A 17652-nucleotide genomic window follows, 5' to 3' on the forward strand; every position below is an offset into this window, starting at 1 on the left:
TTATGTTTTCACCCCTGTCTGTCTGTTTGTATGCAGGATATCTCAAAAAGTTGTGGACGGATCCAGATGAAATTTTGTGGGTGGGTTGGGTGTGTGACAAGGACGATCTGATTCGATTTTGATGAAGATCCGGATCCAGATCCGACCACAATAATTTTTCAAGTGATTCTTTACCATTCAGAGATGGGGCTTTACCGATATGTAACAGGATATCTCAAGAAGTTGTGGACGGACTCAAACAAAACTTGATGGACACGTTCTGTGTGTGGCAAGGATGACTTGGTTCAATTTTGGTGAAGATCTGGATTCGGTATTCAGACAAATTTTATGAACTCTTCATAAAAATTTCATGTTTTATTGCATTCATATTTCATGTGCAATTCACTGGATAATAAAATAATTTTAAATAAATGTTCATATTCATCACATGTAATACTTTGCAATATATTAATCTAAATATTTTTAAAAGTGAGAAAAAGTGCAAAATGTCTATTTTGATGCCATTGTTAACGTCACATGAACTGCCATCATCATCATATCAGTTTCAGTCATCTAGCAGTACATGATATATTAACGTATTTTGGCTTGCAGGATAGCTTGGAAACGCCAAGCCTGGGCTCGAATCTCAAACCAGTTGTGAACTCTGACCCTGGTGTTTCAAATGAAGAGCAACTCCTTGTGTGTACCATCCATTGGAAGGATGTAAAGGTAGAGGACCCGTTTGCCATTACTGGTCGTTCATGAACATTAAAAAGCTCACAATGTCTTTCATGAAGAGTTAGTGAGTTATTGCCAACAAGCTGAACGAATTACAAATTCCGTCATCCTTTAGTGAAATGCCAGGCTTGGCCAGCTGGTTCGTGAAAGACTTGGGCCAAAAACATCTCCTGGCTGACCCCATGAGAAGGTGGGATCAAATGGGGCCGTTAAAGGGGTAGTATAATATATTAACGCATTTAAAGTACAAATTAAATAGATAAATGAAGTCACCCCCCACCCCCAACCGTTTTACACTTTTTTGACCCTTTAATCGTATCCAGAGTAAATGCCATCCATTTTGTGTGGTCGGTACTGCGGAAGTTTCTGCAATGAAACAACAACAACAACATTAGATGAGTCTGCATATATTTTATCGTGTCAAAGGCTCAATCAAGTTTGTACATACTCAATCTACAAATTAATGCAGGAAGTGGGATTTCAATTTGGGATTCATTGCCTTAGAAGGTAGTGCTCATATGGGAACACAAAGCGGACCAATCAGAATTGTTGTTTATTGTCTATCCTTCAGAGTGAAGTTTATTTTATATAGAAATTCCTAAATTGGCATTCCTGAATCAAACAAATTTGGCTTCATGTCAAAAGAGCACCTTCCTCCTCTGCCTCTCCGCACTTCCCCTCTCCTCAATTCAGGTCCCATATACCAGTCAATGAATAAAACAAATAACGAGAAGACCACTCGGTAGAGCACATACCTCTGCCATGTAATGCCTGATCCACGAGAACATATCGGGCCCAATAACTTTTTGAAATATTATTTTATACAATAGTTTTTGAGCTATCCATGCTATACAATCCTATCTCAATGGTGAAGAATCACTTTAAAAAATTAAATAATTCTTTTATCCAGATACTGATTCGGATCTTCACCAAAATCAAATCAATTTGTCGTGGTCACACAACCAAACTGTCTACTAAGTTTCATCCAAATCCGTCCCAAAGATTTTTGAGATATCATGCTACATATGAGTTTAGCCCTGTCTCTCAATGCTGAAGAATCACTGAAAAAATTATCGGATGTGGATCCGGATTCGGATCTTCACCAAAATTGAATCAATTTTTCCTTGTCACACACCCAACGTGTCCACCAAGTTTCGGCCGAATCCGTCCTCAACATTTTGAGATATTCTGCACACAGACAAACAAACAGACAAATGAAAAATCACTCATAGAGCAACAACTTGGCGAAACGAAACGACACTCGGTGGAGCACATACCTCTGCCAGGCTGAATAGTTTACATTTTATATCCCACTGATGGGCCGGATCTGAAGCCAGACCTGAACCAAAATCGAATTGGCTTGTTCTTGTTACCTAACCAACTCATCCACCAAGTTTCATCTAAATCCGTCCACAACTTTTTGAGATATCATGCAATATCTTTTTTTTTTAGCCCTATTTCTCAATGGTGAACAATCAGTTAAAAATTAAATAATTATCGTATCCAGATCTGGATTTGGATCTTCACCAAAATTGAAAAAATTCTTCCTTGTGGCAGTCCCAACCTGTCCACTAAGTTTTGTGTGAATCCATCCATAACTTTTTGAGATATTTGTGCTACATATCATTTTTGACCCTATCTCTCAGTGGTGAAGAATCACTTTTAAAATTCTCAGATCCAGAACCGCATTCGGATCTTCACCAAAATTAAGCATTGCTGTCCTTGGCCGGTCACCGACACACACAAAAATTCAGAACGATTACTTGAAAAGTGTGGCCAAAAACTGTGTGCCAAACGCTACAGACCAACATACTTGGCAAAATATTTTTTGCCAAGTAAGAAACAGACAGACAGAGAGGTGAAAATAAAGATGTCGCAGACATCTTTTATTATAACCTCCTTCACCTCCGGTGGTGGAGGTAATAATAGTCTGGAACTGAATAGCTAACTTTATTGTCATTTAAAGAGAGAAATAAAATACATTTCATCTTGAAACCTTCATAGATTCTCAAAATCTTGTTTGTGCAGATCACCGTTAATAAGATAAGTGAAGCTCCAAGTTGAGCTCGACACACTTTTTTTTTAACTCTACTTTAAATTTTCAACAGTTATTGCTTCATCTTTGGAAGGGTGTTTGTTTGAGCCTCCAAGTTGTATAAATAAATGTAATACTGACCATGACAGGTGTTTATCACAAGCTTATATGACCACTGCACACAGTTCCATTTATCAGATAGTGGTCCATGGTAATATACACTTTGGAGGTCTTTGGATAGATTTAAAACATTTTCTTTGAATATAAAAAAACTGGTGGAATACTTAAAAATTGCATCAAAGTGCTGTAGTCCCACAATGGTGACCCAGGGTCAGACTGTTCCCTCAATCTTGATTGACGCGACGCTTCACGTACCTGTATTCTGCCTTGTGGAAACGTGTTTGGTATCGGTAGTGTGTATAATTTATGCTTCATGCTGGCGATTGGAAGGCAGTTCTTCATATACTGAAACGGCACAACAACCATAACGTCGATCCAGAAATTTCAACGATTTTGTCCTTGTTTTCAAAATCCCAACTGAAACCCCCAAAGTATCTTGCTGCAAGAAAGGTTATGCTCTCACCAAGATGCCGAACAGAATGGCAAGCAGTAATAGTAGAATGCACATGACAATGAGAGCTATCGCCCATCTGGGGAAGGTATCACATCTTGTTGTTTTGGGGTCGCAGACATCTTTATCTGTGGTGTTGGAGAACATTTGGTTTGTGGTAGCATAGGCATGTACGCATGGCCTGAATACTTGGCCAAACAATGTGTTCAGAGAAGCAACAGGAGTGTTATACATGCAACTTACCTTTTATGTCTGTGCCATTCACTTGAACAGATCTTGTATCCAGCTCAAGGCCCTGCCAGACATTTTCGTCATTAGCGGATTCAACGATAGAATCATATATTTCATCTTCTTTCGGAGAGGTGTTATAAAACTGCATGGCCGCATCCACCAGCACGGAACCTGCCCTGCAGACGTCAAAATTGCAACATTCACATAATTGTGGCCAATATTTTCTCAAAAATTTTTTTCAAAATCGAATCCCTGTAAATGCAAAGATTCATTAAACGATAATCATTTGTCGGGAAACAGAAGAAGAAAAAAAACAGGGCGACACTCAACATACAAGCAATTTAAAACGAAGGAAGAAACAAATGCTTACGAAAATTTCTTTATGGAATATTTTCTGAAGTTTGGACTTTTGGTTGTCATAAAAATCCGATTCATCTGTCAAACACAGACATGCACATCTTCAGGAAAACTAAACCATTCCTGTTAAATCATCTGACTAGTTTGAGAATAATCATCATCAAAAATCAACAACGCAATGGTATAACACGAGGGGTGTTCCAAAAATTCTCAAAACGAGATTAGTCACATTAATTAATTCAAGAATGACAACATTTTTCTTTTTTCAATATACAACTACATATGATGAACAAGGCAGAAAATATTTCCTTCTGAGCGATGTCTGTTTTATATGCAATAATAAAAAAGTCAGCATTTCTTGGATGATTGTCATTATCCCGTTTCAAATAACATTTTGAACGGCTCTCGTAATGAAATAAACATTAATAATAAATATAAAATAAAGATCGGTGTACATTTCTTCAGACTTGTTTCATTCAATTTATAGAAAAATATTTTGTTGATAAAGTGAAATCATTGTACCCATCAATTCGATTTGTCTGACTTACCGCGCCTGTTATTTTGTCACTGGTGTTCTTGTAATATTCGCTCTTCTTGTCCGAAAGAGAGGCGTTGTGTTTTAAGTTGATAATCCTAAAATTGGTATGAAAGGTGATGAATGGAATCTGTTTTCCTGTGAAGACGGACAATGCAAGAGAATGAACTCGATGATCCATTGATTGTTGTCTGTTGTAGTCAAACACAGAACAGGACAAAGCCTCAGTACATACCATTGATGAAAATGGTATCTTCATCCACCTCCAAGTCTGTCGGCTTGAAGACATTCGTGCTTCTCTCAATGTTGCTGATAAATCCATCAAAGAGGGGCTTGAGATTTTGAATTTCATGATACATTTCGTTGTACATCACCTTTGTTTTGCCAGAATTGTTCCTGAGAAGCACATTTGGGATAAAAACAAAGTTATGAGGATATTTATTTAGTACGACAAAAACAAAAAAACTTCAGAAAAGCAGATAATATGTATAACCATGGCCCATCAATTCACAACATCATATAACAATGTAATTACACTCCAGAAGGTGTACGTTCATGCATAGGTGTGGGAACTGTACGTTTGTGTGCCAGTGTGGGAATTATCGGTTTTTGTTGAGGTACAGGAGCTGGATGCTTGTGTGCAGGTGGCAGACACTTACTTGAATGAATAACTTGATGAAAGTGACGACTTGTTCACAATATTTTGCATCTGCAAGAAAGTGAAATATTTGACCCTTTGGAGATCATGAGATTATAAACCCACCCTGGAATATCAACATTAAATTTCATTTACTGTAGATCATTTCATACAATTGAAAAAAATAGACTGATAACACAAGAGAGTTATACAATCAGAATACTTAAGGGAATATAGTTCAAAAAATAAAAAGACTGAATGTGAGATTTATGATTATCTCGATGATGGCTCCCACCCTTCACAATCAAAGTTAGTTTTTCCAACAAAGATAAATACATTTTGTACTAACAAGAAAAAAGTTCGTGAAAGTGCATCTTACCGCATTGAAAACTTTATCCCCGAGTGTTTTGTATTCCGTGCTGGTTCGGTTTACAAACTGATCCACGAATATTTCATTGGTGATGACAAATTCGATGTTGAGTGGGTTGTATCCTGAATTCATTCCTAAAACGACACCAAGCCTCAGCACATGGGGGATATAGGTGCATTACCTTTAAGACAACTCCCTGCATTAAATTGAAGTCTCACAGAGGGACTTGGACGTACCGTCGACCATGATGCTCTTTTCATCAATGAAAATCTTCGTCTCTCCCAGTTCTCCATTTGTCAAGTTTTGTAGGATCAAATCAAACACATTGGCACTGGGGATGTTGGTTGTGCGATTCACTGACGTCGTCACAGCAATACCGAGAAAACCATCTTTGTCTCTGCGGGATTAAGGAAGTGCAGTACATGCTGTTTTCATGGAACAACTGCACGATAATTCAATAAAACCAATCAACATTTACTGCAGTCTAACGGAGCCTCGGTGGGTAACGGGGACGAATTATCTTGCAGGAAGAGCACGATACTTGCTGGGAAGTGGAGGTTAGTTCTGTTCTGTTCTGTTCTGTTCATGCGTATGGCAGCTTGGCTGCCAGGTAGCTATAATTTATTGGAAGCACGGCTGTGCCACTAATGCTGTGCCCCTCCACCAGTACACTGGTACTCATTTCGCCAACCTCAGAAGGACGACAGGCTGAGTCAACCGCACCTGGTGTTAATTCAGTGGCCAACAGGGCGAGAACTCAGGACCCTGATATCCCAAGCCAGCCACCCTAACCATTAAGCCATCACCAGGCTTAATGGAGGTTAGTTAAAATTTCATGAGAAACACTTACTTAAATTCAGTGGTGACGTTTGTGACTTCTCCATATTTTCCCATCATTGACTGAAACTATAAGGAGAAAGAAAAATGACAAAATATACTTTTGTTGTTTGCATTGATCACATGTTCACACGTCAAATTGCTTGACCGTTCATGTAAATTACACAGGAATTAATATGTTATTGCAGTGATGTAACTTTCCTCCATAAAAATCTGAACATGTGGAATTGATAATGTAATTTTTGAAGGAATGTTGCAGCATTCATTCAAAGGGCTTTTTTGGCATGAGGGATGTGCAGAACTGATTGGAAGTTTCCCCATCACGTAATTTCCTCATGGAATAATTGTTCAGCTCGTGCAACTCATGCACCTTTAGGTTTTTCGAGGTGGCTAGAAATTCTGGACAAATTTGTGTGGATCATGAAACATCAGCATGTGGATCACACAAAAAACACATACGGGTTACATTATTTAACAATCCCTTACAATGCCACATCTATCAGAAAAAGAGAGGAATCAAATCATTGGACACTTTCAAGTAGGGTCTTCCATTAGCCATGTTGCAAGGTTCTTTAACCTGAAGAGAGGAACTGTTCATGATCTCAGAAGAAATTATCAAGCCACTGGATCAACAAGAGATATACCAAGAAATGGACGTCCCAGAATAATGACTCCCACTCAGGACACTCAGGACTCCAATACATTCGCACGACTCATCTCCAGAGTCCCTTTCAAACTGCACATTATACTACAAACACACTTCCTGGACCTTACAGGACAAGTGTAAACAACATATTGAGGCATCTCTGTGGTACACTGATCTGTGCCTGCTATCCTGTTCATTGTCCAAGACTTGCGCCGCGACACTTCCAAGCATGCCTGCAGTGATCAAATCAGCATGTCCGATGGACATGGAGGTAGAGTTATGCTCAGTGAAAAATCCAGGTTTCTCCTTGAAAGGCATGATTGTTGTCCATAGTCCACAGAATACGCAATAAGTGATGTGCCCCAGTCTGTGATCAGGAAGCCACAAATTTTGGATGTGGAAATATGATGTGGGGTGTCACCTTTCACATCAACTTTATCTGTATGCATGGTAATATGATCGCAGATGGACACATGAATGAGATCTTCCAGCAACATGTGTTGCCTACCCTTGAATAACATTGTCCAGGAATCATCTTTATGCACTAAAATTTTCCTGCCCACTGGGCATTCAAACCACAAACATTCTTGTCAATGCCAATGTTAATGTCATCATACCCTGGGCTGCCATCTTGCCAGATTTAAACCCAATTGAACATCTTGAGGACAGCAATGATCATCGTGATCAAACCTTGCCAAGGGAGACACAGACCCTCGAGCTGGAACAGTAGTTGATTCGGGCATGGAATGCCATTCCCCAGGCTCAGATTTGAATGCTCACATGGTTAACGTGATGACAGTGCAATGCAGTGATTGCTGCTGGAGATGCACATACCCGGTATTGAGATTTTTACTTCCACGTTAGATCCATATGTGAAACCATTCACTGCCACCGAAATGCAGCAATTGCATGATTATGTCACAATGAAATGTACATGTAATGTTTCAGCATGTATTTCTATCAGAGGTTTGTATTTCTGTGTCCCATCTTGTGACATAAATAAATTGCATCAACAACAATCACTTGTTCAGTTTATCATGGTGGAAAGTGTATATTGATCAATCCCTATTGATACATTGATATCTGTCACAAATGCCTGAAGTGGTAAACTCTCAACTTCGGTATTTTATATGTCGAATAGTTTTGGAGTTTTTTTGCTTACGTGGGAGTTGATCTTTTGGCGAATGGTCTCGCTTCTGTCATTGTAACGGATGTTGGTCGAATTAAACTCAGTCTTTACGGTCAACGGGTCTCTCAAGGTTGCAGCTGAAAAGAGATGAGATGGAGCAGGTTAGTAAAACTCAAACAAAATACACAACTGTCTTTTTGAACATGACATCAGTCATACTTGGTGCATTCAAAAACAATCTTTGAAAGAGATACTCAAAGTTGTCCAAGAAACTCCATGTTATACGATTCTACAGTGAGGTGTGGTGCATTCAAAAACAATCTTTGAATGAGAAACTCAAAGTTGTCCAAGAAACTCCATGTTATACGATTCTACAGTGAGGTGTGGTGCATTCAAAAACAATCTTTGAATGAGAAACTCAAGGTTGTCCAAGAAACTCCATGTTATACGATTCTACAGTGAGGTGTGGTGCATTCAAAAACAATCTTTGAATGAGAAACTCAAAGTTGTCCAAGAAACTCCATGTTATACGATTCTACAGTGAGGTGCAAGTCATTATTGTAGGAAATAAAAATATTTCTTCGGACCATTGTACATTCGGCCTGGTGTTGGCTTAAATGGAAGGGTGGTGGGCTTGGGATCTGAGGATCCTGAGTTCTCCTGAGTTCAAATCCCACTCAGCTGTTGAATTAATACCAGGTGTGGTTGATTCTGCCTGTCATCCTTCTGAGGTTGGCATAATGCATGCCAGCTTGCTGGTATACTGTGTTGGAGTGACGACCTATCCAGGATTGTGCCCACTAGCCAAGGATACTGCTTAGTCAAAACCAATGCTCTGCATAGAGTATGGTCCCAATGGATGGATGTACATTCAGAATATGTTCACCTTCTCGGAGGTAATTTTGTTTTTCAGCAATAATATCCATTTTTCAACATGCTCTTTCCAGCATTGCAGGACTGCATTAGCATGTGTGATAATTCACTCACTCCTTATGATAATTCCCTCATTTAACATAAAAAAACCGAAGTTGGAGGTGGCCATCCCAACTTAGTTTCACGTTTCCATACACACCCAGAAGACCACAACCACCACTTTTCAACTCATTTTGTGCAGTGGTTTAGGAGTCTATACGAATGAAAAACACACGTGTAAATTGTCTAAGTAGTTTTTCCATTCAAAAAACGTTTTCATACAAATATACTATTGTAATACTGCAAGCTAATGGGACTTGTAAATACACTCTACCAGTGGTAGAGACGCTGCACGATACTAATTTACATGGAAAACTTTTGTTCCCCTCGTTCCCCATCCCCCACCTCACAAACCCCTGTGACTATTCAATTTTAGTTTTGCTGCTGCCGAAAACCTTCTCTGGCAGACACCAAGAACAAGCATCAAGCTTCAACTTAATCTGTCCAGTAGTTTGGGAGTGTATTCGACTTGAACACATACACACCGACACACCGACACACCGACACACACACACACACACACACACACACACACACACACACACACACACACACACACACACACACACACACACACACGCACATACACACACACATACAGTAGTATGATTATCTGAGCTTCAAAATATGATGATGATTAATTACATTCTACTTGCAAGGTATTCTCATCGAGTTGAAGATTGGTATTGGGAATGGTTGCGTTTTCTCCGGTCTTGTTGAGTTCACCATGGAAAGCTCTCACAACATTGTCAGCAGGTGGTGTGTTTTTTTCTGTAAAGATCGACTCACTCTGAACAACAACAGAGCCTTTCCTGCAAACAATTAAAAAAGAGGAGAAATGTTGATTCATAAAAGCACTTTCCCAAAAAATTAAATTTAAATTAAACTTTCCGAATGTTTTTATTCCAAAAATAAACACATGTCAATGTGACAGTTTGATGCAGTTTCATATTCACAATACTCCCCCTCCCACCCCCCTCCCATGGAAATTTACATTATTTTATTGCAAGTTGGTATCACCAAGTATTGTATCTTGCTCCAATAATACTTTTTGTAAAACAGAACTCAAGAAGGTAAAATTTTATGTGAATATCACATCTGTTTCAGACACAGATGTTTAACAAAATACAGGAAGCAAAGGTAAAAAAATAGAACGTTTCAAAAGATGATTATATTCTCCTTACTTGAATGATTTAACGTTGCAGCTGATGAACGTTAACGGATATATCTTGTTGAACACCTTATCAAGCTGAAAAGGAAAGAGGACAAAAATTAAAATCATTTCTCTGTTTTAAAACAAGAAGTGTATTATTAATAGTTTGATTTTGCATCTTTCAATTGTAAAACCCAAACGCACGAACATGAGACGGACAGATGAAGACATAAGTCAAACAGACAGTCGTTCCCAATGATCGATGAAAGAGCAAGTATCCATCATCGAGATCCAAACATGATAAATTACTGTGAGATTCCACACCAATGCAGAGTGTGCTTCCACACCACAATAAAAACAAACACAATGCAGAAACAACGACATCACAATTACGGAATCTTACCTCGGTTTCAATTTCAGTTGCCAGCTCTTTAAAGGCACGTGATGACTTGTTCTCCAAGTCTTTGTTGAATTTCTTATTCACGATCTTGAAACCTATGCCATACTTGACATTTGTAGATGGTTGTGTTGTTGAAGACAATGTTGATGCAGCTGAGAAAAACAAAACTTCAATCTATAAATCTCAAACACACAAAATAACCGGTTTATCGATGACAAGGATCATAATGCAAGAGATCATTTTCATGTGCATTTTCATAGGACACTGCAGAAGTGCAAATATGGTATCAGAGGTGAGGGTGGTCGATTCTGGATAAACAACTGTTGCTGCAACTTATGCTTGGACAACTAACAAACAGTTCCAGAAATGATTGTTGATGATGCTTACATACAGATGTTGTATAACTGGGGGTTAAAATGTCGAAAGCACTGTTGTTGCTCCAGTATAAATGATTGTGGTCAATGTTTCGCACCTGTGGAGGTCTGTATCACAGTAGTTGTTGTGGTGGGAGTAGAGGCTGTTGAGGATGATGCCTCAGAACTTTTTACTGTTGTTGCTGATGTTCCTGCAGTCGAAGTAATGACTGGAGAGGTGGGAAGTGGCGTCGAAGTTCCTGCTGGTGTGCTTGCTCCTTAAAATGGACAACAAAGGGAATATATACCAAAAACAAAGGTATCTGAAAAATTATATATTTCAGAAGAACATTTAAAATGCCGAAAATCTCTGTTATGACATGATTGAAATCAATATTTCAAATGAGGACTTTTGTTCATTACCTCCACTACATTTGTTTTTTTCACCACTGGATGTCTGGCTTTCTATTTGTCTGTGAGCAAGATATCTCAAAAAGTTTCAGACACATTTGGACAAAGTTTGGTGGATAGGTTGGGGTGTGAGATTAACAAATTGTGTCGATTTGGGAGAAGATCCAAATACCGATCTGGATACGATATGTTTTTTTAATTTTCTCTGATTTTTCACAATTGAGAGACTGGGCCAAAATGATAGATCGCACAATATCTCAAAACATGAGGACAAATTCGGACAAAACCTGATAGACAGGATATTTGTGTGTTGAGGACAAATTAAGATTATTTGGGGGGGGGGGCAGTGGAGGAGGTGAGGATCCGGATACCAAGTTTTTTTTTTAATTGATTCTGCGCCTTTGAGAGATAGGGCCAAAAATGATTTATAGTATGATATCTCAAAAGGTTGTGCAGGGATTCGGATGAAACTTGGTGGATGGCTTGGATAGGTACCAAGAACAAGCCAATTTGATTTTGGTTATGGTCACGATGCATATCCTGCCTATCATTGGGATACAAAACATAAAATGTTCCGGCTGGCTAAAACGTTTATCCAGGTTGAATAAATACATCAAGAAATCTTGTGGCCATTGTCATGTCATACCTGTTGAAGTTTCAGTTGTAGATGTCTCACGACTTCCTGTGGAGCTCACTGTTGGTGCTGCTGTGGTTTTAGCCGATGACAGCAGTGTGGTTGCTTCACTCGTGTAAGTGATTGTGCTTCTTGTGTCTGCACTTGTGGAGGTTCCTGTGAAAGAAGTAGTTGGAGCAGTACCAGGGACTGTTGAGGACGATGCCTCAGAGCTTTGTGCTGTTGTTGGTGCTGTCGTTGCTGCTGATGTGGTTGCTCCTGAAAATGGATAACGTAGTGAATGTATTCCAAAAAGAAAGAGTGTCTGAAAATTAATTACTTTCAGAATACCTTCTTTTACACAAATAATCTCCCCTTCACCACAATATTCTTGAAATAAATGTTTAAATAAATTCTTGAAATTCTTGAAATAAAGAAGACTTTTGTTTATTTCAAGATGTCTCCAGCTTGAGTAAAAACATTTTGAAATACTGTGGCCATTTTTACAGTAATACCTGTTGAAGCTCCAGTTGTAGATGCAGCACTACTTCCTGTGGAGCTCACTGTTGATGCTGCTGTGGTTTGAGCCGATGAGGATGCTGTGGTTGTTGCACTAGAAGAAGTGATTGAGCTCGTCGTATCAGCACCTGTGGAGGTTCCTGTGAAAGAAGTAGTTGTGGCAGTACTGGGGGCTGTTGAGGACGATGCCTCAGAGATTTGTGTTGTTGTTGCTGTCGTTCCTGCTGTTGTGGATGGTCCTGAAAATAGATAGCATGGTCATTATATTGTAAAAAGAAAGATATGCTACAAATTAGTTATTGTCAGAAGACCATGTTAAAAAAGATTATCATCAGGGGTTCACACATTTTTTTAATTTGGTTCTCCAATGAGCACCAACAGAAATGGTTTGGTGTTGACAAACAAAAAAATGTCAGCTTCGATCATGCTCGTCTGCTTTCACAAGCACCACTCTGATTGTGAAAGCACCATTCAGCTTTGTGTACTTATTGCTCCTCTGTCAGTGCTCTCTCAGAAGGCCCGCACCAGTGAAGACACTCCCAATCTGATATTTTTTCTTTCCTGACGCTCCTGAACCTCCTCTTCTTCTTCCTTGCTTGATCGCTCTCTTCCATCTTTTTAAGAAAATCTATAAAGTCATAAACTTACCTTAAATGTTGAAATCATTGGATACTAAGTACTGTGTATCAGAATTATCACGGAAGAGTCTTTCCTCCATTAGCTGAGAAAACCCTGCATCAAAATCCTATGTTGTTGTAGTTTGCTTTTGAACTTTCCTCGCATCTTCAAAGTACTCATTGAGTTTTTTGCCGCACATGAGAACCTGAATTCAAGGTACGTGAACCCCTGACAATAATCTCTCATTTACCAGAACCTGATTTGAAAAATCTTTGAAAAGAAGACATTTGTTGTTTTAAGCATGCATCGAGCTTGAATAAAAACATCATGAAGTACTGTGGCCATTTTACATGTGACCTGTTGAAGGTCCAGTGGTAGATGTCTCACTACTTCCTGTAGCGTTCACTACTGTTGCTGGTGTGGTTTGAGCTCATGACAACACTGTGGTTGCTGCACTAGTGGGAGTGCTTGTGCTCGTTGTTTCTGCACCTGTGGAAGTTCCTGTGAGTGAAGTAGTTGGAGCAGTAGCGGGGACTGTTGGGGACGATGCCTCAGAGCTTTGTGCTGTTGTTGGTGCTGTAGTTCCTGTTGATGTAGTTGCTCCTGAAAATGGATAACACAGTGAATATATTCCAAAAAGGAAGCACGTCTGAAACTTAATTATTTTCAGAAGACCTTCTTTTACACAAATAATCTCCCCTTCACCACAACATGCTTGAAATAAATGTTTCAAAAGAAGACTTTTGTTGATTTCAACTTGTCTCCAGCTTGAGTAAAAACATTTTAAAATCCTGTGGTCATTTTTACAGTAATACCTGTTGAAGCTCCAGTGGTCGATGTCTCACTACTTCCTGTAACGCTCACTACTGGTGCTGGTGTGGTTTGAGCTGATGACAACACTGTGGTTGCTGCACTAGTAGGAGTGCTTGTGCTCGTTGTTTCTGCATCTGTGGAAGTTCCTGTGAGTGAAGTAGTTGGTGCAGTACGAGGGACTGTTGGGGACGATGCCTCAGAGCTTTGTGATGTTGTTGTTGCTGTAGTTCCTGTTGATGTAGTTGATCCTGAAAATGGATAACACAGTGAATCTTCTTCTTTCGGCTGCTCCCGTTAGGGGTCGCCACAGCGGATCATCCATTATGATCCGCATAGTGATTTGGCACATGTTTTACGCCGGATGCCCTTCCTGACGCAACCCTGGTCACGTCTTACGACACAGGGATATGGTACACCTCTTTTAACCGGGGTATACACCGGCCCAGTATACTGGTACTCATTTCGCCGACCTCGGAAGGATGACAGGCTGAGTCAACCCCCTGGTGTATTAATTCAGTGGCCCAACGGGGCTTGAACTCAGGACCTCTTGGATCCCAAGCCGCTGCCCGAACCACTGCGCCAACACCAGGCTCGGATAACACAGTGAATATATTCCAAAAAGAAAGAGCGTCTGAAACTTAATTATTTTCAGAAGACCTTCTTTTACACAAATAATCTCCCCTTCACCACAACATGCATGAAATAAATGTTTCAAAAGAAGACTTTTGTTGATTTCAATTTTTCTCCAGCTTGAGTAAAAACATTTTAAAATCCTTTGGTCATTTTTCAGTAATACCTGTTGAATATCCAGTGGTGGATGTCTCACTACTTCCTGTAACGCTCACGACTGGTGCTGGTGTGGTTTGAGCCGATGAGGATGCTGTGGTTGTTGCACTAGAAGAAGTGATTGAGCTCGTCGTATCAGCTCCTGTGGAGGTTCCTGTGAAAGAAGTAGTTGTGGCAGTACTGGGGGCTGTTGAGGACGATTCCTCAGAGCTTTGTGCTGTTGTTGTCGTTGCTGTCGTTCCTGCTGTTGTGGATGGTCCTGAAAATAGATAGCATGGTCATTATATTGTAAAAAGAAAGATTTGCTGCAAATTAATTATTTACAGAAGACCTTGTTTAAAAAGACTATCATCAGGGGTTCACATAATTTTTTAATTTGGTTCTCCAATGAGCACCAGCAGAAATGGTTTGGTGTTGACAAACAAAAAATGTCAGCTTCGATCATGCTCATCTGCTTTCACAAGCACCACTCTGATTGTTAAAGCACAATTCAGCTTTGTGTGCTTATTGCTCCTCTGTCAGTGCTCTCTCAGAAGGTCCGCACCAGTGAAGACACTCCCAATCTGATATTTTTTCTTTCCTGATGCTCCGAAGCCTCCTCTTCTTCCGTGCTTGATCGCTCTCTGCAATCTTTTCTTTACAAACCCACTAAGTCATAAACTTACATTAAATATTGAAATCACAGTGCAGTCCTGTGTATTAGAATTATCACGGAAGAGTCTTTCCTACATTAGCTGAGAAAACCCTGCATCAAAAGCCGATGTTGTGTTAGTTTGCTTTTGAACTTTCCTCGCATCTTGAAAGTACTCATTGAGTTTTTTTGCCGCACATGAGAACCTGAATTCAAGGTACTTGAACCCCTGACAATAATCTCTCATTTACCAGAACCTGATTTGAAAAATCTTTCAAAAGAAGACTTTTGTTGGTTTAAACATGTATTGGGCTTGAATAAAAACATCATGAAGCACTGTGGCCATTTTACAGGTTATACCTGTTGAAGATCCAGTGGTAGATGTCTCACTACTTCCTGTAACGCTCACTGTTGGTGCTGATGTGGTTAGAGCTGATGACAACACTGTGGTTGCTGCAACAGTGGGAGTGCTTGTGCTCGTTGTTTCTGCACCTGTGGAAGTTCCTGTGAGTGAAGTAGTTGGTGCAGTACCGGGGACTGTTGAGGACGCTGCCTCAGAGCTTTGTGCTGTTGTTGGTGCTGTCGTTGCTGCTGATGTAGTTGCTCCTGAAAATGGACAACACAGTGAATATATTCCAAAACGAAAGAGCGTCTGAAACTTAATTATTTTCAGAAGACCTTCTTTTACACAAATAATCTCCCCTTCACCACAACATTCTTGAAATATATGTTTCAAAAAAAGACTTTTGTTTATTTCAAGATGTCTCCAGCTTCAGGAAAAACATTTTGAAATCCTGTGGCCATTTTTACAGTAATACCTGTTGAAGCTCCAGTTGTAGATGCAGCACTACTTCCTGTGGAGCTCACTGTTGATGCTGCTGTGGTTTGAGCTGATGAGGATGCTGTGGTTGTTGCACTAGAAGAAGTGATTGAGCTCGTCGTAGCAGCACCTGTGGAGGTTCCTGTGAAAGAAGTCGTTGTGGCAGTAATGGGGGCGGTTGAGGACGATGCCTCAGAGCTTTGTGCTGTTGTTGTTGTTGCTGTCGTTCCTGCTGTTGTGGATTGTCCTGAAAATAGATAGCATGGTCATTATGTTGTAAAAAAGAAAGATTTGCTGCAAATGAATTATTTTCAGAAGACCATGTTTAAATAGACTATCATCAGGGGTTCACACATTTTTTTAATTTGGTTCTCCAATGAGCACCAACGGAAATGGTTTGGTGTTGACAAACAAAAAAATGTCAGTTTCGATCATGCTCATCTGCTTTCACAAGCACCACTCTGATTGTTAATGCACAACTCAGCTTTGTGTGCTTATTACTCCTCTGTCAGTGCTCTCTCAGAAGGTCCGCACCAGTGAAGACACTCCCAATCTGATATTTTTTCATTCCTGACACTCCTGAGCCTCCTCTTCTTCCGTGCTTGATCGCTCTCTTCAATGTTTTTTGAAAAATCTATTAAGTCATTAACTTACCTTAAATATTGAAATCACAGTGCAGTCCTGTGTATCAGAATTATCACGGAAGAGTCTTTCCTACATTAGCTGAGAAAACCCTGCATCAAAAGCCGATGTTGTGGTAGTTTGCTTTTGAACTTTCCGCGCATCTTCAAAGTACTCATTGAGTTTTTTTGCCGCACATGAGAACCTGAATTCAAGGAACATGAACCCCTGACAATAATCTCTCATTTACCAGAACCTGATTTGTAAAATCTTTCAAAAGAAGACTTTTGTTGGTTTAAACATGTATTGGGCTTGAATAAAAACATCATGAAGCACTGTGGCCATTTTACAGGTTATACCTGTTGAAGATCCAGTGGTGGATGTCTCACTACTTCCTGTAACGCTCACGACTGGTGCTGCTGTGGTTTGAGCTGATGACAACACTGTGGTTGTTGCACTAGAATAAGTGATTGAGCTCGTCGTATCAGCACCTGAGGAGGTCCCTGTGAAAGAAGTAGTTGTGGCAGTACTGGGGGATGTTGACGATACCTCAGAGCTTTGTGCTGTTGTTGTTGCTGTCGTTCCTGCTGTTGTGGATGGTCCTGAAAATAGATAGCATGGTCATTATATTGCAAAAGAAAGATATGGTGCAAATTAATTATTTTCAGAAGTAAAGACCATGTTTAAAAAGACTATCATCAGGGGTTCACATAATTTTTTAATTTGGTTCTCCAATGAGCACCAGCAGAAATGGTTTGGTGTTGACAAACAAAAAAATGTCAGCTTCGATCATGCTCGTCTGCTTTCACAAGCACCACTCTGATTGTTAAAGCACCATTCAGCTTTGTGTGCTTATTGCTCCTCTGTAAGTGCTCTC

The 17652-nt window shown here is 39.8% G+C and overlaps 1 protein-coding gene across 34 annotated transcripts in view; it reads right to left on the reverse strand.

Moving 5' to 3' along the window:
* Nucleotides 1-335: 335 nt before the first annotated feature.
* The window catches only part of LOC147016841 (uncharacterized), a 46712-nt gene continuing 29395 nt past the window's right edge, over nucleotides 336-17652 (reverse strand). For 24 of the 34 annotated variants that reach the window (XM_085845927.1, XM_085845918.1, XM_085845921.1 and 21 more), the window contains 24 exons: nucleotides 17135-17377; nucleotides 16153-16401; nucleotides 15695-15940; nucleotides 14714-14962; nucleotides 13920-14165; nucleotides 13594-13707; nucleotides 12483-12725; nucleotides 12001-12246; nucleotides 11063-11221; nucleotides 10594-10742; nucleotides 10222-10286; nucleotides 9683-9849; nucleotides 8099-8202; nucleotides 6304-6359; nucleotides 5690-5850; nucleotides 5463-5587; nucleotides 5106-5155; nucleotides 4682-4842; nucleotides 4460-4584; nucleotides 3925-3989; nucleotides 3567-3730; nucleotides 3336-3451; nucleotides 3128-3217; nucleotides 336-1083 (listed from right to left, as the gene is read on the reverse strand). In XM_085845927.1, coding sequence (XP_085702053.1) covers nucleotides 1027-1083; nucleotides 3128-3217; nucleotides 3336-3451; nucleotides 3567-3730; nucleotides 3925-3989; nucleotides 4460-4584; nucleotides 4682-4842; nucleotides 5106-5155; nucleotides 5463-5587; nucleotides 5690-5850; nucleotides 6304-6359; nucleotides 8099-8202; nucleotides 9683-9849; nucleotides 10222-10286; nucleotides 10594-10742; nucleotides 11063-11221; nucleotides 12001-12246; nucleotides 12483-12725; nucleotides 13594-13707; nucleotides 13920-14165; nucleotides 14714-14962; nucleotides 15695-15940; nucleotides 16153-16401; nucleotides 17135-17377 — 3650 coding nt within the window. In that variant the 3' untranslated portion in view covers nucleotides 336-1026. Of the gene's footprint in view, nucleotides 1084-3127; nucleotides 3218-3335; nucleotides 3452-3566; nucleotides 3731-3924; nucleotides 3990-4459; nucleotides 4585-4681; nucleotides 4843-5105; nucleotides 5156-5462; nucleotides 5588-5689; nucleotides 5851-6303; nucleotides 6360-8098; nucleotides 8203-9682; nucleotides 9850-10221; nucleotides 10287-10593; nucleotides 10743-11062; nucleotides 11222-12000; nucleotides 12247-12482; nucleotides 12726-13593; nucleotides 13708-13919; nucleotides 14166-14713; nucleotides 14963-15694; nucleotides 15941-16152; nucleotides 16402-17134; nucleotides 17378-17652 lie in introns of those variants that run through there. The other 10 variants (XM_085845934.1, XM_085845928.1, XM_085845925.1 and 7 more) reach the window with 9 other exon arrangements.

This window comes from Eptatretus burgeri, chromosome 11 (genome assembly GCF_056783735.1).
Source record: "Eptatretus burgeri isolate ZD-2024b chromosome 11, Ebu_testis_v1, whole genome shotgun sequence".
NCBI classification, from domain to species: domain Eukaryota; kingdom Metazoa; phylum Chordata; class Myxini; order Myxiniformes; family Myxinidae; genus Eptatretus; species Eptatretus burgeri.